Source organism: Ostrinia furnacalis, unplaced genomic scaffold (genome assembly GCF_004193835.3).
Source record: "Ostrinia furnacalis isolate ACB-3 unplaced genomic scaffold, ASM419383v2 OfSCF2791, whole genome shotgun sequence".
Classification (NCBI taxonomy): Eukaryota; Metazoa; Arthropoda; class Insecta; order Lepidoptera; family Crambidae; genus Ostrinia; species Ostrinia furnacalis.
Window position 1 is genome coordinate 124,044 of NW_021133030.1, and position 25,104 is coordinate 149,147.

Below are 25,104 nucleotides of genomic sequence, written 5' to 3' on the forward strand. Positions count from 1 at the left end.
AGCTAAAAATTAGATTCTGGAGCCCCAAAAAAGTGTTTAAAACCACCACATTCAAATTTGAATCTTATGTGGACGATATTAAAGTACATACTGTTTCTGGACACATTTGCACTGGGGAAAGGGTACGGTATACAGTGCGACTTTGAATAAGATTGATGGTGCCAGTCAATTGACTGCTCTTGGGAAATTAGTAGTATTAGCAGAAGAAACGGGGATAATGGCCACATGATAATGTATCTACTGTATTTAGAAAGTTTTTCTGATATTTCGATTATAGTCATGTCGACAGCATATGAGACTGCACATAATGTTTGTCGTAAAATAGTATCTGATGCAACTGTTTACGATGTCACATAAACATTTGGTTAATTTATAAAAATATGCCTAGATATTGTGTTCCAGTAACTGGTTTGGTTTTCATAACATGGTTTATTAATTTAACAATGATACAGAATTGTTAAAAAAAGATGTTACTAAATACCGAAACCCCGCGAGAGTTGTTTCCATTCAATTTAAAACATTCGTTAGAAAAACAATTATAACAGACAATTTCGCGAGTCTAACTCAAAAATACCTCTTGTATTAAACACACCTACTTTAACTTCGCGCAAAGTAAATTAAAATGAGAAACACCCAAAGAAAATAATGAGACGTTGCCTTTTTCTTTATAATTAAAAATGTAAACTTGATACGCAGGATCTTAATAAAATTCCTTAACAGCATCAAAATATCAAGTTAAACGGACAGGGAATGAAAAATGTTCGTTTTTTAATGTTCCGGGAATCCCGTTTTATTACCATTATTGTAATTATCACGGAGCCTGTTGTTTAATGTTGGGATCATTATTACACCTCGTTGTTATTTAAAACCACAGTGTTTAGTGATCAAAGAGTACTCTACCACTGATTTGGTCCGGTTATACGAGCTTCGATTCAATTATACCAAGTTCCATAAAATTTATTTTCCCAATTTATTCAGGACTAGCTTTTGCCCGCGGCTTCACCCGCGTGAACTTTAGTTTATCACAGATCGTCATAAATTATAGCCTATATTTTATTCTGCGTTATAAATAATAATAATGTAAAGTTTCATCAAAATACGTTCAGTAGTTTTTGCATGAAAGAGTAACAAACATCCATCCAGACATCTAGACATCCAAACTTTCGCATTTATAATATTAGTAGGATATTGCAGGTTAATTTTTATTTCGTAATTCGAATAGATACTATAAAGCTTACAAGAGCTTTGCCTGTCGATGATCGAATGTAGTGCCTATGCGTTACCGACTGTAGATCCTGGCTACATAGGAGTTCAAATTTAAATGATATATTTGCGAAAATGGGCTTACATTAGGTGTTACCATTTTTCAAGTAGGTATCTCCATCTTCCACCTTTAAGCATGCAAAATTATGACTTTGTAGCGGTAGGAACGAGATGTGGGAATAGTAGTCTCGTATCTACCGATTTTGATTCGATGTAGTCGTATAGGTACTTTTCTCAGAATGTGACTAAAAACTTCTTTATCTTAAAATAGGTACCAGCTCAGTGTATAACCAGGCCTGTTCATCTCGGCGAGTTTACATCGAAAACAAAACACGCACGATGGCCCACCTACAGGATACTGTTCGACAAGGCCTCACATACGAGCGAACATTGACTCACGCACGCGTATTCTTGTGTATGATGGAAGAAAATAAAGAAAGTGGTGTACTAAATACTGTGCAGTATTTAACTGCCTAAATAATAATAAAAACACAGAATGTACTTTTTTAAGTTGCCTCAAGACACTGAGAGGTAAATAAGTAGTTAATATTATTCATGATAATTCATGCTAAATCATGTATTTCCTCCGCCATTTTCCGCAGTTTGGCACCTCACGTCACATCATTTTACCGAAGTCAGCCCTATAGCTTCGGCGCAGTGCCGATCACTGACGTTTGTCAACAAAATGGTGCTTGACTCTTGAGACAGGCTAAATTACACCATATTGGTAATGACATTGAGCATACATTTTTTTAAATACCTTCGCGAAGTAAAACTTCTGTACCTACTTAGTACTTATTATTATTCTGTGGTATAACACATTATGTTAAAACACTGATTTTCAGTGGTTGCTTTGGGCAAAGGTCAAAAGTCAGCAGGAAACAAGATCACAAGATTTAACCGTTGTTTAAACTATTAACTAAAACAAAATTAACCACCTTTTACATCCGACCATACCATATAATAATGAGAAATTGTTGTAACTTCAAAATATTTATTTTAAGTTACGAAAATGTGTCACTTGACCAATTTTCAGGACTCGATATTTTTTCGGCACTATTTGATGAAATTAATGTCCTACCTCTTCCTGATAAGGGGCCTAATATAAAAGAACAATATTGAGGACCTACTTTTATATAGGTTTCTGACGAAGTAACTGATTTTGTTTATAATGTTTTAGTTTTAATTAGAAAGGTTTATTTTACTCTTGAGAACGTATTACTTATATTATATACAAAAATAAAACTTGTTAGTACAAAGTTTTTAGCCTTTTCATAGCAACGTACAAACTTAATTTTATTCAAAGTGCTGAAGTGAAACGTAAACGTAACATATATTAAGAAAAAAATCGCAAACGAGCGCAAGTTAGGTTAATTCTCAGGTTGCCGCAACAAGTAAAGTAAGATTTATTAACCGTGACGATCCTCGCAAAATGGCGAATAAATCAGTGACGTACAGCTGAACTCACTCCGTTTTGTATGAGGTGAAAGAGAAAATATAAATTTAATGGGCAAAAATGGGTGACGTTAAATACCTGTACAGTCACTGGGATCGTTTTTGGAAAGAGAATACCTACTGATTTTCTCTAATCCGTTTCATCCTAATATCGTCCACTGCTGGACAAAGGCCTCCCCTATGGATTTCCACATCGACCGGTCCTGAGCTTTAGGCCCTTCCCGCAATCATGATCAGATCGTCGGTGCATTGAGTTCAAAAAAGTTTTTCCAAACAAATGAGTCCAGAAGGTCCGAAAAACATTCGCTTTTCAACTACCTATTACGAATATACTGTTAAGATGAAGATGATTACGAGAATGTGTTTATTTTGTGCACCATTTTATAAAATATGAATTAATATTGATTGAATGCTGCCTATAATAGAAATCCTAATAATGTATTCGTAGAAATGTTTAACAGCAATAACAGAATACAACAGCAATATTGAGTTCAAAGAAAAATCAGCGCAACAAATAAAATGGCATTAGCATAAAAACTACACGTTTTAACTTCAGCACTTTGAATAAAATTAAGTTTGTACGTTTGCTCGCGAGTGTACTGTGGGCTGAGCTAACATACCCTTAATCGTTGCTTCGATTTACATATTCACCGTAAATATTTGGTACACTGACGGACAAAAAATACGAGCAAACATTTACTTTCAATATTCAAATGATGTGTTTAATCTTCAGCATGATGTATGTTTACCATACTCGTATTTATGTTACACAAAGCTCACTTAAAGAAGGAAAATTGTTTTCCAAAGGCAATATTTAGAAAAGGTTAGGTATTTTCGATTCGTTGGGTGGTGGAGCCATTACTAAAACGGCTTAGAATAATAACGTCGTAACTGGCGCGTTTTTATGGTATCACATCAAGCTAAATTTACGTTCTTTTGATTGCTTTTTTTGATATATGCGCTCAGTTTTATAAGGTTGAGTTTTCTCTACCTAATGTATTTTTCTGACCTCAGAACTTACTTGCCAGTGGAATGTGATTCAACCGCAGTATTTTATCCTTGACTGGAATTTTAATTGCTAGGTCAATTTCTCCTATTAATCCTTCAAGCTCCGCGAATCTAGACACAATAGATAATCAATTGTTATGACATTAATTAATGCCGTCTGGGACTCAATGGGTTAATAGTAAACTTCAAAATTTCAGTTTTTAAATATCAAATTGAACTATTCTAACTGCCTTCAAATTCACTACAACTTGAAATCAGTATGAAATTTCGAAGTATTCTTCGATATCGTCAGAGAATACCTACAGACGAGAATATAACTCTACCAATTGACTGACATCATTGGAACCAGAATTGCACTTCATCAGCAGTAGAGTTCATTGCAAGGTGGATACGTCATGCTGCCTTCAAATAAGTGACATCAAAAATCGCTTAGCGTTCCCCAGAACACCGCAGCGAGAGAGCTAGGGTACACTTTAGGGTGCAGAAAAGAAATAGCATCTTTTAAGGCTGTAATGGGGCTAATTAGTTTCATCAGGATGTGTACTGACTCAATACTTCCAGTATAAAATCAGTTTACATTTACCTATTTATTAATCACAAAAAAATACAAATTGTAATTTTTAAAAAGAAAAAAGACTTACCTAATAGTAAGTATGTGTGTTCTTAAAATATTTGCGTTATCGTATTTTTGTTTGGATTTTATTTCTCATGAAATGTACCCTCTAGAAAAAATCACTACTCTACTACGAGGGCGGCACTGAAAATTTCGGGAATCAAAGAAGTGAAACAACATTACTATTTAAAAATGTATTTATTGCTTTTTTAAGTATTCTCCGCGAACTTTGACACATTTTTCTATACACGAAACCAATCATTGAAGCAACCATTGCATTCGGAAGTTTGGGTCTCCAAAATGGCCGTTTTATAGGCTTCCACAGCTTCTTCTGGTGATGAAAATCTCTGACCACGCAATTTATTCTTTATTTTAGGGAAAGTATAGAAATCATTAGGGCTTAGGTCGGGGCTGTACGGCGGATGGACTAATAATTCTATGTTTTCTTGCTCTAAAAACTCTTTTGTTCTGTGCGCGGTGTGAGAACTCGCATTGTCGTGATGGAGGATGATGCGGCGGTTGCAGTTCTCTTTACGGAGTTCAGAAACGACCTGTGGCAAACAAATGCTAGCATACTAATCTGCATTAACAGTTCTTTGTCCCCCAAGAGGAATAGTCGCAACATGGCCGGTTTTGGAGACAAACGTGGCCACCATTTTTTTTGCAACACTCCGTGAACGAACAATTTTTGTTGGCTTTAATTCATTTTCGAACACCCAAACTCGTGACTGGTTTTTTGTTTCGGGTTCGTACGCGTATATCCATGATTCGTCACCTGATACGATGTTGTATACAGCATTTGAGGATCCTGCATGTAATCTCCCGAGAGTTCTGACGCACCAAGTAACGCGAGCCGCTTTTTGCTCTTCACAGAGCGAATGCGGTATCCATCGGGAAAACAACTTTTTTACACCTAATTGTTCATGCAAGATTATTTGTATTTGACTCATGCCAATGTCTAAAGTTGCCTGAATTTCGCGGTATATCACATGTCGATCTTCTTCAATCAGCTTACGCACAGCATCAACGTTTTCTTAGGTGACTGCAGTTTTTGGACGACCTTGACGGGGATCATCACTGAGCTTGACACGTCCACGTTGAAATTCAGGAAACCAGCGATAAATTGTGGTTTTGGATGGGGCTTCATTACCAAATGCAGAAATCATCCGGTCAACACACTGTTTTTGTGTTAAACCACTTCAAAAGTCATAATAAATCATCGCTCTTGAATTTTCTTAAGTCCATTCCATTTTCTCAACGACTAAACAAGTTTGACAAGATCTTGTGATACGACCGAGAATCTTTTTTTAAATAAATAAATGGTATACGATTTTTAAAACCCTGGAGTTTGCAATGAAATAGATTTTAATATGACTGGAACAGTGGAAATATTCCATTCCCGATACTTTTAGTGCAGCCCTCGTACTACTACATTCTAGGTTGCTTTAATTTTTCTTATGCTATAAATACAAAAAAAACACTTCTATTAATAACTAAAATAACACTTTCCGTCACTGGAAAAGTCTAGCGTAAAATGCTCAGTCACAACTACTTCTCCAATTCTCGTGAAAAAATACCTAAACGTAGGAACAAAACATTTTCAGAAGTGGCACTTTCAGTGGTCACAAGTGTATCGTAATGGCATGTCCTCAAGACTAGCACTAGTCCCGTACTGCGGTGTAATTTCGTGTTGAAATGTGTTGCCAGAAAAAATAATTACGCCAACTTACTTGGGGTGTGTTGGATAAAATCTTAATGTCTTGTATGAAAACGCTTACTTACCTGTTTCTAACGTTTATAGCATTTATGTCCGATTCAACCAAAGTTTTATCCCAGAATATCACCTGGTATTAACTGGCACATTGACAGTTTCAGTACAGGAAATAGCGGGCGGCCGCTAGTTTCATATAGGTATTTTGGACTCCGCCACTCTGACGTAAAGTGTGCGAAGCTTTGAACAAAATACAGGGTGTCCCATAATGGGAGAATCAAACTGATAGGGGAGGTAGCTCTACTAATGTACAGTCGCGGAATGAAAAGGTTCGTCACCTTAGTGTCGGCTTTTGCTTGCACTAGGTACTGTAAGAGTCAAACCTGCCAACATAACAGTGCAAGAAACAGTGCTGCTAACATTTAAATAAATATGACGTTTGCTAACGAATAAGGTTTTGCTTGTTTATTTTTCTATCCCATCAGTGCAATGCAATGATGACATTGACCAATTGACAATAGTTTTTTTCATTTTATAAGAAATAATAATGGCAGGTTGAACCAACAAGAAGGTTTTAGTTTATCAATCATAATAATCTTCTTGACAAGATAAATCGTCAAACAACTTTGATCTGAATAATTTTGAACTTTACTGACGAACAGTTAAAGATTATTTTCTCTAACTCGAGATTATTCTGTAACATAGTTTCAAAAGGTAATATGTGCTCGCGATTCGTTGAAGGAATCAATTTGAAAACTGACGAACCTTTTCATTCCGTGACTGTACAATTGTAGGAGGCCTAAGTTTGGTGTGTGGTGTGTAGCCTTCCTACTTTTCAGTGTTGAGGAGAGGTAGTTGAAGTAAAACTCAATTGCTGGTTCAGAAGGGAATAATTTATTGGCGAAACAATGCCATATTTATTTACAAAACTTATGTACAACTAGACTACCTAAGCAACCATACATTTTGACCAATCGCCGTTTGATGTTATATTCTTGTCGTCTCGCTCCCACGATGTCTCTCTGTCACCGGGTTCGCGCAGTGTTCCGAGTGCGGCGCGAGTCTTCTGTCTCGCTCTCACGCTACCTCCTTGTCGCGCGGCGCGCGCGCGGAGTGCGAGGGGAGGTGTCGACTGGAGTGCCCGCTGCCCCCAGCCTCGATCTTTTCGACGGCGGGCAGCGGCGCAGGACGCACGCGTGTACCGGAGCGCGACGCGGCGCGTGCCCACGCGGCTCGCCGCTCCACGCGTGGGCGTTGGTGATGCTGCTTGGTGACAGTGGTGCGAGCGGTGCTGGTGCTGCGATGAGGGACGGTGCGACGTGCAGTGGTCACAACGAAACAGCTCTTCTCAGAGCTATGCAACGGCTCTTGTCAGGGCCACATTCCTGTTTCTATTATGATGACCAATGTGGTGTTTCTGTGCTGAAAGTTGCTTGTGGCTTCGGCTGCAAACATTCATTGTTTCGATTCGAAGACGATTTTTATTGTGGTCGCTGGCGGCTACAGTATATTATAAGATATATCCATATCGTTTATTATAAGATACTTATTAGTTCCTATCAAGTTACAAGACCTTACTTGGTGAAATCAAATTACGACAGAATGATGAACGTATTGCCGTAGCCAGCTTTCGGTTTCGTCTGCGCTTGTTTACCAACACCAATATAGGTGGTCATAGCCGCTTTTCAAGCGGTGTACAATCGCATGCATTTTAAATAACACCAACAGCCTTCTCCATCGAACTGTCCCTAATTTCCACTACCCCAAGCCAATGAAACGAATCTGTAACTACATTAGCCGGGGCTGTACAAACATTTCGCTGCGAATTAACGGCACATTGATCAGATTTCCGAATTTAACGGTTGGCGAGTCCGTCGCAATGCCAATCAGCGGGCCGCCATCAGGACGGCAATTTGCAACGGGATATGGTTTTATTGCATTTATTTATTTCGGCTACGCGACGGCATTCGACGGGTTAAGTGGAAATGGAAGAAGGCGGTGCTGTCCTTTTAACCCTCCGTGTACGAGGTGACTAAAAGTTACGTCCCGTACCAGGTGGGGTATGACACACCCCAATATACAAAGTGATAAAATTTTCATTCAACATTTTTTTAGGTGGAATTTAATATTTAATATTGATTATTTACGTATGCTAATTAGGTTTAAGAAATGCTCTGAGCTGAAAATATGTATTATAACATTTTTATCATAAAAAAAACAAAAAGACACAATTTCCGTTGTTCTTGTAATTTAGGAATCAGTAGGAATCAGTTTCCTATGTATAATTTTTAATTAGTGCCTTTAATTATGACAACCGTTTTTATTTAACAAAGTACAAGTATTTACTTATAATTTAAAAGTAAATTAAAAACTGGAAGGGTATAAATTTGTTTTGATCATCGGTTTTCAATTTACCACAATTCTGATGAAAGAAAATGAGTATGCTCAATGCATAAAATGGGAGCGTAACAATTTTATTTATTTATAAAATATGTTATTCCATTTCAGTAGCCCATAAATTGTATCACCAAGTATAAATTGTAGCCCATAAATGTATGTTCACATACATCTTCGGATCTCAGTACTAAACTTCCAGATTCGCACTAAAAGTCATCTCATTTGACTAAAAGTGCTTGAAAATTTCAGATACCGTAAAAATCACGAAAAATATTATTTGTATTGAATTTTATTCAATTGACAAAGCTAAAAATATATAAATTACACCAAAACTGTTAGATTTTTTTTTTAACTTTTTAACAACGTCCCGTACCAGGTGGGGTGTATAACACCCACACGCACTTTAAAGGCATGTAACTCAGTTGGTAGTCACCGCTGGACTGATTTTGCAACGCTGATCGAAGCAGCAGTGTCATAATTCCAGCTACTGAGAATTTCAAATTCAGCACTTGCAAATTTTTAAAATTGTGGCTATTTTTAAAGGACTGGGGTGTGTCACACCCCACCTCGTACAGCGAGGGTTAAATTGGAAATAGGTGGGTTACAATCTCCGACTTTAATTTCCCCCATAGCTGTATTACCTAAACGTGAGCATAGAGATAAGACATCTAAATATAAAAGGAGAAACTGACTGACTGACATATCAACGCACAGCCTAAACGGCTAAACGTAGGCACTTGAAATTAGCGGTAAAATCCTGTTGTATGAAAAATCTAAACCGCTTTAAGTTACTCGCTTGAAATTTGGCATCCAGGTACCTTAGTAAACTTAAAGCTGAGTTATAACATGATATTGCAAAATTTCCACGGGAACGGGAGTTAGCGGGATAAACATTTGTATGAAAAATCTAAACCGCGTAAGATAGATGAAGGGAGTAAAACGGGATCCACGCGTACGAAGTCACGGGCGGCCGCTAGTCAATAATATGCATTGTAGATCGTTTCATCCACGTAGACGCGATCAACCAATTTTTGGTCGGGGTAGGGGCGCGGGGTCCCCCGGTCGCGGGGTGCGGGGAGTTTGATCCGAGCAATCCGAGAGTCATAATTGTAGTGTGCATGTGCACTCATGGATAATTTTAGCGTGTACCGATAACACTCAAACATTAGCGTAAGAATGGTGGGCCGCGTCTTCGTGGATGAAACGATCTACTATAACACTGTGGTAAAACAATCATTTCGCAATAAATATGACATAATGGCATGACTACACAAATGTGACTCTATTTTTTAGCCTCTTTCAACACTGCTCTGGTGGGTGGAATAAGGACATTGGTGGGAGGCAACTCTACATTTAAAGAAGAAAAGCGATGCAAGCGAGGAATGTGTGCAAGCGACATAAGCGTAAGTAAGGAAGGAGAGATTAGTAAAGAAAACTGTTTATTTACTCGTATTTGAGTATAAAAACGAACGCCCGTATTCACAAACATTACTATGAGGTCTCGCAGTGCGCGTGCACGCATGACACACGAACCAATCACAGAGCTCTATTCAACGCTGTGCCTTCAATTTGCTGCTTCATATAAGCAAGCATCGTTTGTGAATACGGGCGCAAGTCAATAGTAGACTTTGATCAATTTATCTACCGGATTGAAATCACTATACTCATTGCTATAATGTATTGAATGTCTTCTCGCTCTTGAGATGTTTGCAGTCAGTATTACCATACCATAAAATCCAACGTATTCTGGTAAACGTTCAGCAATACTCAAGTTACACAACACACCAAATATCGTTTATTGTAAGTGTATTCTCTTTAAATTCCATCGGTATTCGTCACTGCTTCGAATACAAAACTAGTGGTTTCGATAACAATAGGGGTGAGTGTAGAAAGTTCATTTTCCATATTTTACTTCTTCTAACATGTAAAAACGACAGAATAATTCATATTTTTCATATTCTTGATGCAAAATCGTCCTTTTTGCTACTACTTAAGTATCTAAATATCTAGGTTGCCGTTGGTATCGTTTCGAGACAGATGTAATGTACTCGAATATATTACAGTATTTTTATACTATTACTGTAATGAAATACAAAATGTAAGACGCAGCCATTAAAGGCAATTAAAGGATGACTGAGGAGCAAATATGCGGTCATCAGCGGTCATCAGGACTCATGAATTTAACGACCAGCTTAGGAAGTGTAGGCTAAATCCACTATTTGCCTGTGGTCCTTCTCTTGCAGTGGATAAAAACGGGACTATTCCCACCTCTCGTTCCCACCACTGCAACTCCTGTGTAGCCAGGATCTACAGCTTGACCGCCAATAAAAACCTAACCCATGAAGGTCAAGTCTGTCCCGGGGGAAAGTTAAACTGTCATGGGATCCGCAACGAAATTAATCAGAAGAACATAGGAGGAGTTCGAAATTAAGGTTCGACTTCCCTCCATTGCATAGCTGATGACAGGTGACAAACAAAGGTATAAAACCTTTAAGAAAAGATTATGCACCACGGACAATAAATATCAATTAAGGGGGCCTACCTTATGAGCAATTAGCAACTACCTGCCAATAATATTTTTCACAAAATGGCTTAAAAGCTCTTGCAGTGGATAGTAAATGACCTAATGATGACGTGAACGAGTGAGCCTCCTGTATCCACTTCTGCTGCAGTCAAGATGTAGGACGCGTTATATTCTGTTTTCGACACTTTTCACGTAGCGTCCTCGTCTCGTATACCGTCACGTCGTCGTGACAGTTTCGTTGGCGTTATAGTGCGCCATATAAAATTATATTAGCATAATACGTGTAAATAAGGGCGGGTTTGGCTTGAATACTCGGAAGGGGTAAGTTACGTGGTCAGTAAGTGGGCTTTTATCCCCTCGCATAAAACAAGGCTTTACTTTAGTTTTTGATGTATGACAGCTATTCGTATCAAGATGAAATGACGAGTTCATTCACCATGATTATTTTCATTCACATTATTTGAATGTCAAAAACGCTCAATAGTTACGCTTGATTGTGGAATTATGTCACAAGAGCCAACTAACGTAAGTGCGCCTATTAACGACCCCCCAAAATTTGTATCCTATTACCGCCCTATTTTTCTTTCATTCATAAAAGACATAATAACAGGTTCCAGAAAACACGTTACCTAAAAAATATCTAGATATGTTTATTGACTATCAAAACGATTAAAGTTTGTATTCGTAAATAACCAGTAAACGGAGTTATTTGACATTAAATGGGACGCGCCCGCAACGGACGCACTTTTCATACTGACGCGCTCCCAGCTACTTAAGGTGCATCTTGATATTAATTAGCGATTTTAACACATTCAAAATTAGTATACCAACATGTTTTTGCATAACAATATTAATTCGTACTTTAGTTTCCTTAATAAACCCTCAATATAGCCCTCTCGCTGTATTTTTGTGGCTTAAATACAATTTTAAATAAGGGCGGTAATAGAAACACTTTTCATAATTTTGTTCCTAATAACGACCCATGGCGTTGTTAGAATTTTGATAAAGTTTTTTGTTTTAGTATTTATATCTTTAATTACGCATTTAACCTCCATTTTGTTGTCTTGATCGATTCATAAGAATATTTCACATAATTAAATCAATTAACGCCATACGTTAATTGTCATAGTTTTGGCATAAAACTGCAATGAACATTAAGGAATATCTCTAATAATGTATGACAATAGATTTTATAAAAACCTGTTAAATTCTAATTAGTACCTATTTGATATAAAATAAACCTAATAAAAATGATACTTCACTGATTACGTCTTCTTTAAAGTAGATATTTTAGCTGGTTACTGTTTTTTTTTTACGGTCGCTAATAGAATAAAGTAATATTCATACTTAATTCTATTACCGCCTCATAACTATAACACCATCTACGAAGACTTATAAGCCTGTATTTTGTATATAACTAACATTTATGACATGACACCAAACCAATCATGCATTATCTCAACTACTATGTAACTTTTTCAGATCTTTTGAATAATAAAAAAAATATTTAAAATAATTATACAGACAGTTTCCAATTGTCTATAGTTTAAATGAAAATACACAATTACACACAATTAAAATCAAAAAACATAGGTCAAAAACTAATTTAAAATTATAGTCAAATTAAAAATAACAATAAAATATTAAATGAAAATTAATTTTTATTAAAACTCAAATATAGTTTAAATAATTACCCCCACTACTCACTAGAATACCGGGTTCCGCGTAATCAAGTATAATAGAGGAATTTATTATTCTACTATTTTTGCTTGATTATTTATTTATTTTCGAGAAGCGTGCCTTTTCTCTTTTAATAATAAAAAAATAATAACTTGAAAAAAAAAAACAAATAACTAAAACAAAAAGCAAAACAAATTTAACTTGAAAAAATCAAGTGGGTATAGTAGGAATCGAACCCGTGCCTCTTGGAATATACCCAATTGAAGAGCAATATTTTTAGCGGTCGGTAAAAGAAACAGAAAAAACGTTAATAGAAACACACCTCGTCTATAGGTCGGTAATAGAAACAACTGCTTTTTCAGATTAAATTGCTATTTATTAATTATTGTGTGATTGAATACTCATTGTTACTACTTGAATTCAAAGATTACTTCATCATTGTTATAAATAAATTAAAATGTCTTTTCTATCAACACGTCTTATATCTAATTTTCTAACGTTTATCCGAAGTCAGCTTAAACTGGCGGTAATAGGCGCATTTACGTTACTTATAATGACTTCAACTCTCATCAAAAGCGTTTCTTCGTTTTATTTTAGTTTGAAGGGAAGGGCCCTTTCCTGCGGAGACATCCCGTTTTTTGCAGGAACTGCAGGATTTAGATACGTGTTTTAATATTAACATTCACACAATAATCCCGTTTGCAGTGTTCCGCAAGAAACCGTTCCATTCGAATTTGGAACCTTTCAATTAAATACACACTTGTATGTTCACACGATAGTCCAGTTTTGCTGGATCCTGCATTACTGGATCCCACAAAACTGTCGTGGGTAAGCCTCAGCGCAGACCACCGATTTTTAGTTGGTCGATAGTTGGGACGGGCTGTTGATCAGTATGGAGATGTATGAGAGTGCGCACATTACACCGATTTGGTATCGGCCGATTTTTCATACAAATTACTATCGGGTCCAACTATCAGCCAACTAAAAGTCGGTGTTCTGCGCCTCGGCTTATGCCCGTTTTCACCATCAATCCCTAATTTTTAAGTGACCTAAACAAAATTCCTGTTATTTGTTACCATATGGGTCACTTAAAAATTAGGGATTGATGGTGAAAACGGGCATTAGGCTCTTAGAAGTCTCTTATCTTGAAACAGTTTTTTAATCACTTATACAATGCATGTAGTCTCAATGTAAAACTTCACTAATCTCTAACTTCATAAAAGTGTTAGTTTGGCTTCACCTGGACACAAAATTGATTCTCAGCAGTTCCCTGCACCGTCCTGATCCAATAAGATTATGTGCTCAGAAGGGACTAGTTTAAGGAATTACAATTTTGCTGGATGGCGCACGTGGTCATAGATTAACTTTTCCTAAGAAAACAATTATTATTAAAAACAATAAAACTAAATTCAGTGACTGGGCTACAGTAGGTATTTATATTAGTAGGAAAAAAATGTTTGAATTATATGGTAGAAAAGCCTATAGTAGCGACCCGGACTTTATAGAATATGTAAAAAAATACTCAAAAGTTTTTAAACAAGTTTGTACCATGGCAAAATCTATTTACATACGTGACAAAATTAAAAACTCTGGCAACAAAATTAAAGCTACTTGGAATTGTATTAATAAAGAAACTTGTAGAATTATATCTCGGGATGACACATTCGCATTAAAAATTGATAATAAGTATATTAAATGCAATGATAAGGTAGCAAACGCATTCGAAGGTTACTTCTCAAATGTACCAATCATAACAACAAGCAATCTTAATTCATGTTCATATCAGGCAATGTCTCTTCTCGAGGGTTGTGTTGATGTTTGCAATAGCCCATTAAAATTTAGACAAATAGACCCCATAGTTATTATAAAAACTTTCAAAGAACTAAATATAAAAAAGACAGAGGATATATGGGGCANTTTTTTGATTTTGATTTTGATTGATTTTGATTTTGATTAAGTCGCTACAGGCTCAGTGACAGGTATTAATTAAAATAATGACATTGGAGATAACCCCCTAACTTTCACATAAATGGAATTTATTGTATGGAATTTGACAGATTTTTGACGTTTGTTAATTAATGTGGTGCAAATGAAGTAAGTTAAACTTTATGGTACGAGTATCTTGCCAAATTAATTATCTTGTTCTTTTGTAGTTTGAACATACTTTATCTCTAAGATATTGAATTTCATACCATATTATTTACTAATTGGGCATACCTACACTTGAAAATAATGAGCTCATTATTATCAAAAGATTACTCAGTATTATGTTTTCTAAAGAGAAAACACTAATGCGATGGCTTATAAAAAATATGAGACTGGATGTTTTGATGTGTATTAACGCTATATTCACAAACATTCCTATGAGGTCTCACAGTGCGCGTGGACGCACAGGGTGACACACGAACCAATCACAGAGTTCTGTTCAACGCTGTGAGTTCGATTTTGTGCTTCACTGAAACAAGCATCGTTTGTGAATGCGGGTGTAAGAGTTGTAATAATGTTAACACGCGCAACAAAGCTCCTCTTGCTTTCTATCAGAGACTAAAGTTTCGTATGTGATGACTGAAATACACCGATCTTTACTTCCAAAACACAATTCAAAATTAACGATTCGCAGCCACATCTACCAACTATACATCAAAGTAAACGTGTCCATATTTGGTTTGAGCTAACTCATACAAAATTACCCGCACGGGGCCTGTAATCTCCCCAGATAGGGGGTGAATTCTAGCTTTGGAAAGTCAAGACTAGTCTCTTCTCCCGTATTTGTTTTTGTGGGGACCAACTTTGGAACGCTTTGAAGGATCTCAATGAACTCCGAGCATTTTGATCAGTCCATTAGTGCCGATGTAAAGGATCCAGTCCTTTTGTGGTTTAAACTTGACTTTGAATTATAATTTTCCTTGTCCTTTTCTCTTTTTATTTTTAATTGGGTGTTAATAAGGACAAAATTGCAGTACTTGATTCTGAAAGAGGTATCAATTACTAAATGACTTTACCTTTTTATTTGTTCAACGTAATAAAGTTTGCCGACACGTTTTGATAAAGATTTAATCTTACACTTTTCAATATTGCAATGAGCTATCTCATTGTTTATCTGGATAATTAACATGTTCTCTTTTTCTTCCAGCTATATTGAAATATAAACAATATTACTATTAAAGTGACGAAGTGTCTAAATCGAGATCCGCGGTTTCGAACCCAGTCGTGGTAACACAAGCATAATAATATTTAACTTACCACAAGGGGTTAACGGGACTATTCTTTAGAAAAAAGGCCTTGTCAGTAAAAAGTCGTTAACTCTACGTGTTGCAACAACCTAAGAGCGTTACAATACGAGTATATAAAAGTTCGATCTTTGCCCTAACATGCTTACAAGAACCCCTCACCTAACTATAAAGATAAAGGCCATCTTACACGACACAGATAACAGAAGCACCGGCAACAAAGACATCACGAAAACCATTGAGGGACATAAATCCATCAAGCACCATGGTTGTGACGTATCACGTCCGAGTCTACGCCATTGTGAGCCCGCTAGCAGCTTTACGACGGACCTTGGTTCGTAAAACTTGCGGGAGTGGTGCGAGGGGTGAGATTTGGCGGGTGAGTTGACAAACATAGAGATAGCACGGTTGGCGTAAACTTGAACTAAAATCAGTTAGGTACCTACTTTGTGTTCCGTCCAGGACCCAGCCTATCTTGGACTTGAAAGTGCAAATAATAACTACCAAGTTTATCTTTTGAAGAACAGAAAAATCATTAAGTACATAGGTATGAAGGTTACGGGTACGGGCTGGAAGACGTAGCGTTGCCCGCGCTCCTCCTAGGCAGGCCTCCTACTAGGTGGACTGACGATCTAGTAAAGGTCGTGGGAAGAGCCAGGATGCGGGCAGCGCAGGACCGTTCAAAGTGGAAAACCTTAGGGGAGGCCTTTGTCCAGTAATGGACGTCATTTGGCTGAAACGAACGAACATGCAGGTTATTTTACTAATTATCTTCTACCTTCTTCAAACCAGTGTAAGCTACGGTTAGTTAGAGAAGAAACTAATCCCAAAGTGTATGATATGGGACTAGATAGTGCAGTGTTAAAATGTCAAGGGCATAATAATAAGCCATCCAATTATTTATTAAGAAACTGGAAAACCACTTTGTGTAGTTGTTCCCAGTTTACTTACCTTACAGGCCTGAAATAATGTGATTCTCCGAAAAGAAGATTCAGTGCTTTAGGGTTGTCGGTACTTGAGCCTTAAACTTATACCGCAAAGATAGTTTTTAAAATCTGTGCCCAAGATTGTGACCCTGACAGTTATAAACCTCACCTTCTTCCAGAATTTCTCGTTAAAAGGAGTAATTGTCTTCCCGCTGCAAACCAATGACTTGTTCTATTCCTCCTTAATACCTTCAACGAGGCGTGTCGGGGACCTCAGGCATCTCATGTCTGACGTATGTTTGTATGAGTCTTCAAATATCTCAGTTACGACCATCCCCTTAGCCTTCTGTTCAAAAATGGCAGGTGACGAGTTTTATACGGCATCTTCACTGGATGGGCTACATTGTCTGTGATATTTGTCTTATAAAATAGTTATAGGTCGTCAAAATTTTAGGAGTTCCTGCTTGCGACTTAGCATCAACATTAAATTTAGACTGCTCTAAAATATTATAAAACATTTTTTATTTTTTACTAACATGCTTCAATCAATCAGGAAATGAACTTCAGAAAGCTTAAGAACTACACAAAATTTCATCACCAGTTTCTTACTTCAAGGTTTTGATTTTGATGATGGACCCATCCAAAGAAAAAGAGTCTCGGAAAGAACATTAAGGTAGTTTTTGTCCCGGCAGATTTTTTTTACTGAGACAGACAGAATTTCACACTTGCGAAGCCGGTGGCAAAAGCTAGTGTATTATTTGTATAAATCTACAAATCACATCTATGCCTAACAAGTTTGTATGCTCTACCTATTAAGTTATAAGAAAAATAGTAGTTTGTTGAAATATGAAGGCTGAGTTGCACCATCTTATTTTAACTGTAACATTAACAATAGCCGGTGCTTTTTGTATGGAGTTTGACAGATTTTTGACGTTTGACAAAGTTAAAGTAAAATGGTGCAACTCAGCCTAAGATTTCAGTAAGATAATTAATATTACAATATCCTCTTAACATTTCAAAGACAGAAACGTTCCTTCAATAATAAACAAACCAGCAACAAAGTATATTTTACGCAAATTAGCCTTTGAACATGAGCTGAGCCATTTATCCCTTTAATAGGCTTAATTAAGTCTAAATAACGCGAAAGGAACTGTTTAACAAAATTAATTAATACTAATCTTCTAAAGATTAGAATACAGTTGATACCGTAAACAATGCTCCTAAGTCTATGGAGATCACATTATTAAGAACTTGGTTAATAATCCGTATAAATTATAAGGTAATCTTTCCATAGAACTCGTCGGATTGAAATAATATTACTTAATGGAAGTACGAGTAGACCACATTATAATATAAGCTATTTCTTCTTATTCTTCCGTCAAGTGGGTTGTATTCACTGAATAATTACTTTAAGAGCCAGAGCTCTAGTGTCAGACTTGAACCGCCATAGTTGTCTGACATGGCTCTATTGTACCTTTCGAGAAAGAAAAAAAGAAAGAAAGAAAGAAACATTTATTACGATGAACATCACTTATACATGACAGAGAACGTATACAGAAAAAAGACAGAAATAGCATATAAATGTTATAAGGAAATAAAAAGTGAACTGAGCAGTGCTATGCTGTCGCAACAGCGATGCCCATCGCAATGGGACTCTACTCAGCATATGCCGTGGCCCATGGTGGGGAAGGCCACGACCCTGGTTTTCAAAGCATGGTGACATGTTTATTTTCGGAAAATTAGGATTCAACCATGCAATGTCATAATCAATCTCGGAACAGCCACAAAAAGAAATCTTACACTAGCAAAATTATTATCCTTCCTTGGAAAATTTTAAATCTCAAATTTTCTTCGAAACACCTTTACACCCAGGTAACTCCGCCTAATTTTTTATGCACTGCACGCCCATGCTCCACGGTTTTGTTTTTCAATTTACGTGTTGGATAATATTTTGTGCTGTATTTTTATTTTCGTTTACTAAATAATCAATATTTGTCATTGGTATAAGTAAGAATATCAATTGATATTTATTCTGCTCTGCCATTGTTATTAATTCTAGCAAATCCCGTAGTAGGTACTCGTTCATTTCCATCTCCAGTGCTTCAAAGTTTAAATCTGTCAACAATCCAGCCGTCTCGTGTTGATTCTGCTTAGTTTAAAACAATAAAACACTGCAGGTACAGTTTATTTCTGGAATTATCTTAAGAATACAAATGCCCACACTCTGTTTGGTGGACGCTAACAAATCTAACGCCATTTGTTAGTGGATTCTGAACCTTAGAGACACAATTTCGTTGAAGACGAATCTCGACTGTTGAATGGCCTGTTTTGTTTAAAACCATCGTTATTCTTGATGAGCTCTATTGTTCGGCCGAGTGAAGGATTATTCATTTCTCGGCATCAAAAGGCCGCTCTTAAAGTTCCGCAAGTTTTCATCACTAAAGAATTAGGTGCAGTAGACTTTTCTCTAATATAACGAGCAAAGTGAAATACAATTTTTTCTCTGAAAATCCGAATTTCTCAGAACATGAAAGCAGTTCAGTCCTAAGGCTATCACAGCCTATTGTAGGGAACTAACTACTGCTTTAGAGCTGGGTTTTCCCTTGTTATGTATGAATTATTGGATAACCCAACGTTCATTGGTTCATCAGTTCATTTAGTTTCCAATGGCAGGAGCATGACACGTCCTTACCAGAGGCAAACTGAGTAAGACAGAAGGAACGGGAGGTGGGGTTATTTATTATTATTTATTATTATTTATTTAGCTAATCTTTTCTCTAACCAAGTAAGTCTACTGTATCTGACTTTAGTACGTTTTCATCAGATGACGCTTAATAAATACGGCTCGAAAGTTAATGACGGGCCCTTTGTACCCAAATGGAGGAATGATGCATGCTCAGATTTGTTTCCTGCATTTTACTGGTACAGTCAACATCATTTGAGAAATAGAACATTTGCAAAATAGCACCTTTTAATTACTTTAGATTTTACACGCCCGTATTATCAAACGATGCTTACTTAAGTGAAGTAGCAAGTCGAACGCACAGCGTTGAATAGAGCTCTGTGATTGGTTCATGTGTCACCCTGTGCGTCCACGCGCGAGACTTGATAGTAATTTTTGTGAATACGGGCGACAGAGTTGTTACCTTAAAATACCCACATACAATGTTAAAAACGTTAATATTTATTCATAGATGACTGATAAATCATATTTGAAACGCTGAACTTCTTAGTATTGAGAATTTTAATCAAATTCAATGTCTACGGCTTCTGTAAGACCATAAAAGTCTCTTCGTGGAAACTTTTCCTTGAATTTCCTTTAGTAAATAAAGGTATTCTTGAAATCGACTTGCAATTAATATTGAGAACGTCATATTTCACTTTAAAAAGCATTTTTATGCCTTCAATGAGGGTTTTCGCGATTTGAAAATCCGCCAGATGGCAATACGTTGACGCGAGGTCCAAATGCTGCATGATTGGTTATTTTTGACATGACATTGACAGATATGTCAAAATCCACCAATCACGCAGCATTTGGACTTCGCGTCTACGTATTGCCATCTGGCGGATTTTTCAATCGCGAAAACCCTCATTGGATACTACCATGACTGTTGAGAGGTCCCAAGGTCCAAGGTCGGCCCAAGGTACGTGTCTCATTTGAGGCATTCAAATTTTAATTTAATCTCATGTTCTAAGCATAAATCTTTAAAAAAATAAATAAACCTATTTCAGTCCTTTTGTGACAGAAAGCCGCAGTCTGGAGCTGGTTAAAACTATAATAGACCTTTGACTTCATTTAGGTAAATAACTGTATTTACTTTGGGACTTGCAACGCTGTTTACATACGTCTGGTGGACGTCAGACAAAGGTGCTATTGTGGAATGTAACCTTTGTTACTCCTGAACAGTATTACAATGACTTGGTACAAGCTGATTCACAAATGGGTACGTAAATGATTTATAAACAATAGACCCTATTTTGAGATACTCGAAGGAATGTGACTGGGTCGTCGGCACAATGTCATCAGTCCTTGTGATGTCTCAAGGACATTGTTTGGAGAATTGTGTCCTAAGTTTTAGTCCTGACTTACTTAGGAAACTATTTATTACTGAATGAGGTCAGGTTTGATAAGACATGCCCTATAAAATCAATTTTAAGGGTTTTCGATAACTCTTTCAATATTATATGTTTGACTTTCTGAGTAATACAATAGGAGGTTATGTTATAGTTATTAAACAGAGAGATAGATAGATCATACTTCATTGTTTAAATACCACACAAGACAAGAAAATAAATATACAAAAGAGACGGCCAAATTTAGGCGGTCTTATCGCTATGATGCGGTCTCTTTCAGAAAATCCAGAGGACTAGGTAAAATTAGGGATGTTATGGATATGTAGTTTCGATTATGGATACGGTTACGGATATTGGAATAATATTATACCGGTTTCGGTTACGGATATATTTTTATTTAGGATATCCGAAAGTTTCGGTTACGGTTACGGATATCTGTGCTATAGAATGCAAATTGCAATAGTTGTCCAACACAGTTCAGGCCTTACGAATAGAATAGGTGCAGAAGAAATTTCCTTGGGATCTGTCACCTTCTTGTGGTCTTACAAAAAAGCTTTTATCTTATGGGAAAAAAACTCATGTGTACCTACTTCAAAATGCAATCATTAAATCAGCGTAGAGACTTGCTTGACTCTGTTAACATCCGAAACTTTTGAATCGGTTATGATTACGGTTACGGATATTTTTTTATTTTGGATATCCGAAATTTTCGGTTACAGTTACGGATATCCATAACATCCCAGGGTAAAAGGTCAGGCGGTGAACGAGATCAGAGCACTGTTTTTATTTCAACTTAACTTCCTTACATCCGCATAGTTCCATGAAAAATCTTTTCAACCTTATATTTGCAGAACTATCGCCTCAATAACTCTCCTAGATGACCACTGCCATTACAACAATGCTTTTATCTGAACGTTTTCAAGTAGCTGAAGCGTATTGGAAAATCCTCCGAATCTCACGCCGTCCATTAATCACTTGGTGCCAGAGGGTTGCCCACAAAAATTCCGAATTCCCCATTGTCCTCGCAGACCTCATTGTCACGGTGACGTGACGATTGTTGGAATTTTCTCATAAAATTAGAATGCAATAGTAAAGGTTTTGGTAATGTTGCTAACGTTCAAAATAACTCAAGTTATGGCACTTGTAGAGATAATAGAGATATTAGTGTCTGGACAAACCTCAAGAGGATTTAAGACACGTTAAATATAACTATGTAATCTATATTAATAAAAATGAATTGCTGTTCGTTAGTCTGATTAAAACTCGAGAACGGCTGGGCCGATTGAGCTGATTTTGGTTTTAAAATGTTTGTCGTAGTCCAGGGTAGGTCTAAACGGTGAGCAATTAAAGAAAAATTGCGATGGCTTATTTATTGCCTTTAAGGCGGAACAGAGTTCACTGGGTCAGCTAGTAATAAATAAATAAAAAATAACGGTGCCCGTATTCGCAAACGATGCTTGCTTAAGTGAAGCAGCGGGTTCGTGTGTCACGCGCACTGTGTCTCACAGTAACATTACTAAGGCTGAGTTGCACCACCTAACTTTAACGGTAACTATGACGATAACCGGTGCATTTTGTATGGAATTTGACAGATTTTTGACGTTTGTCAAAGTCAAAGTAAGATGGTGCAACCCAGCCTTAATGTTTGTGAATACGGGCATTAAGTACCTACTAAGGTCGTTATCAATGCATGTAGTACAATGGTACAATACGAAGGGCATGTCATGATCATTTATGATTATTGGCATTATGGAATCCCAGTTCCAAAATAATCAAATTCTATATATTTCGTAAATAATCATATTATAAAGTGAAAATTCATTTCAAAATTCAACATACACGATTACCTTTTACACCTGTCATGTCTGCGTGGATTCGTTGAAATTAATCAATCAAAAATAATCAATTAGCTACAAAGCCAGCAGAATTGACTATTTAAAACCCAAATGATCAAATTTTACACGCGATTTACCCGGCTGCAATGTAAAAACAGTAATTAATTGCTTTTGAAACTACGAACGTAGTACGTTTTGTAATAAAGGAGACAGTTTGATATTTATGACTAAAATGTAAAAGTATACGAGTACAGTTTTTGAGATGATTAGTATCAATCAAATGTAGTGATGACGGCATATTACATGACACATGACTTGTGGTCATGTAGATGAAAGGTGTAGGCCTACCAACCGGGCGATGTGGAAATCATTGGGGGAGGCCTATGTTCAGGAGTGGACGTCCTGTGGCTGAAATGATGATAATGATGAAGACATGTGAGATTTGATAAAAAAAAATACAAATAGTGGGCAGAGACCTTCGCTTATACCTCTACATTTAATTATATTGACAAAAATCAAGTTCCATTTTTCCAAAACAACGTAAAACAATAATTGAGTATTAAAACAACATTAAATCGGCTTCAGTGACGGCTGATAATGCAATACCAATTACGGATTTAATTTTCGTCTCGTTTTTAATGAGTCGGAATAATTGGGACGCGATCCGAATGCGGTGTCGTATGTCATTGTGACTTTTAAATTTGGACCGGAAACGTGGAAATAATGAACGTCGAGAGTAAACATTGGTAGAGTCGTCGTTTAGTAGAGATTATACAAATATGCACGTGACAAGATGGTAGATAAATTAATACCTAAATAGATACAGACCTACGTAAACAATACACGTACAGTCAATATCCCAAAATTGAGGAACCAAGTTGATATGGGAGATAGCTTGACTAATTTTATTATCATCATCATTTCAGTCTAGCCACTATTAGATAATGAGCGCCACACACATAGCAGCGATTGTATAAAAATAGTAATTATTAGATTAAATAGACATTATGTTTATCTGGCAAGTCAATATTCCATAATAACAATAAAAGAGAGCCAATTATAATACAAAAACATTACCGAAACGATTTCCATCGCGTAACAATATATCAAACGAAACGTTTGCTTAAGCCCCAAAAATACGGCCAAACAATTACAACGGCATAATTTTCCACACAAGTATCGCTGAACTTATGTTGTTCGAGACGAAAATACGTAACAAAATTGCACGCTCTTCAAAGGTTCAGTACAAAGTTTTAGGTAGAGCCAAAGTTAAGCTAGCTACTTTATTGTGATTGCCCGTAATACTTTTAAGGCGGCCCGGCGCACTGCGGTGAACAATCGAAACTTATTTGTGCAGGATTGTTTATTATCTGGCTAGAAAACTGTACGGAACTGTCGGAGGCCAGATAACTGATGACTGGAGTGAATAAGCGGAGTGGGCTGTACGGATGCGGTGAAACGGAGAGCGGTGGACTGTAGACTGTAGAAGCTCCGCTGACGGTGTCTCCAATCGCTGCACAACTATACTATAATCGGTGGTGGATCGTTGCCACGTCTTCGTACCTCGTGGCTTCTATACTATGTGCGGTTTGACGCTATAAACGGTGAACACGGTGCGGTCGATGTCACACGCTGTAGGAGTCCGGTCTATACGGTATCCGAAGTCGCTATGCTATACGGTGTCCGAGGTCTATGCTGTAGTCGTTATTCTATTCACTATCTTCACTATGCGCTCTTGAGACTCTTGAGTAGACTGTCTTGAGACTATTCACTTCGGTTGATTAGAAGAGACTATTCTCTTCGGTTGTTTAGAGAAGACTATCCTTGGTGCGACCCGGCAGCCTGCTTAAATACCAATTAACTCCGCCTATATTCTAGAATATCCCGCGGTCCGCCCGTATTCGGGAATACGCAAGTACTTACTCGAACTCGCGGGAGTCGTAAACAAACTATAAGGCGTCCGGATATGAGCCTTATTTCGTAGATCGTAAGGGCGGTTATCGCGGGCGCGCGTACTATCGCTGTCCTTTGCGCGCTCGCGCTGTCTCTGTCTTTTTTGGTACTTGCCGAGCGCCGATGATTTATTACATATCTATAGCTATAGGTGCGTATATGTATTGCGGTTTCTTTTATCTTTTTAGGGTTCCGCTCGGCCGATTAGTAGTCGTCCTGCACATTATTCAAAGCGAATAAAACTCGTAACAATATGCAATGGTGGCTTTCACGGGGCAGCAAATAAACGAACTTAAAATGGTGTTGTTATTTTTTAAACTGGCCTCTGATGGAACGGAGCTTTATGCGGGCGTTTGAGGCTCTTTGAGTTCATTTAGACTATGAATTTCCGAATTAATTATGAGCTGTTCAGTAATAACTAGCAGTATTGCTTAT

At 37.0% G+C, this 25,104-nt stretch overlaps 1 protein-coding gene across 1 annotated transcript; it reads left to right on the plus strand.

Annotated features, from left to right (window-relative positions):
• The first annotated feature begins 6,842 nt into the window (after positions 1–6,842).
• Positions 6,843–10,056, plus strand: LOC114356336 (uncharacterized). The gene is made up of 2 exons (XM_028309443.1): positions 6,843–7,555; positions 10,034–10,056. The coding sequence occupies exons 1-2, from the start codon at positions 7,035–7,037 to the stop codon at positions 10,047–10,049; spliced, it is 537 nt and encodes a 178-aa protein (XP_028165244.1). The 5' UTR covers positions 6,843–7,034; the 3' UTR covers positions 10,050–10,056.
• The last annotated feature ends 15,048 nt before the right edge of the window (positions 10,057–25,104 follow it).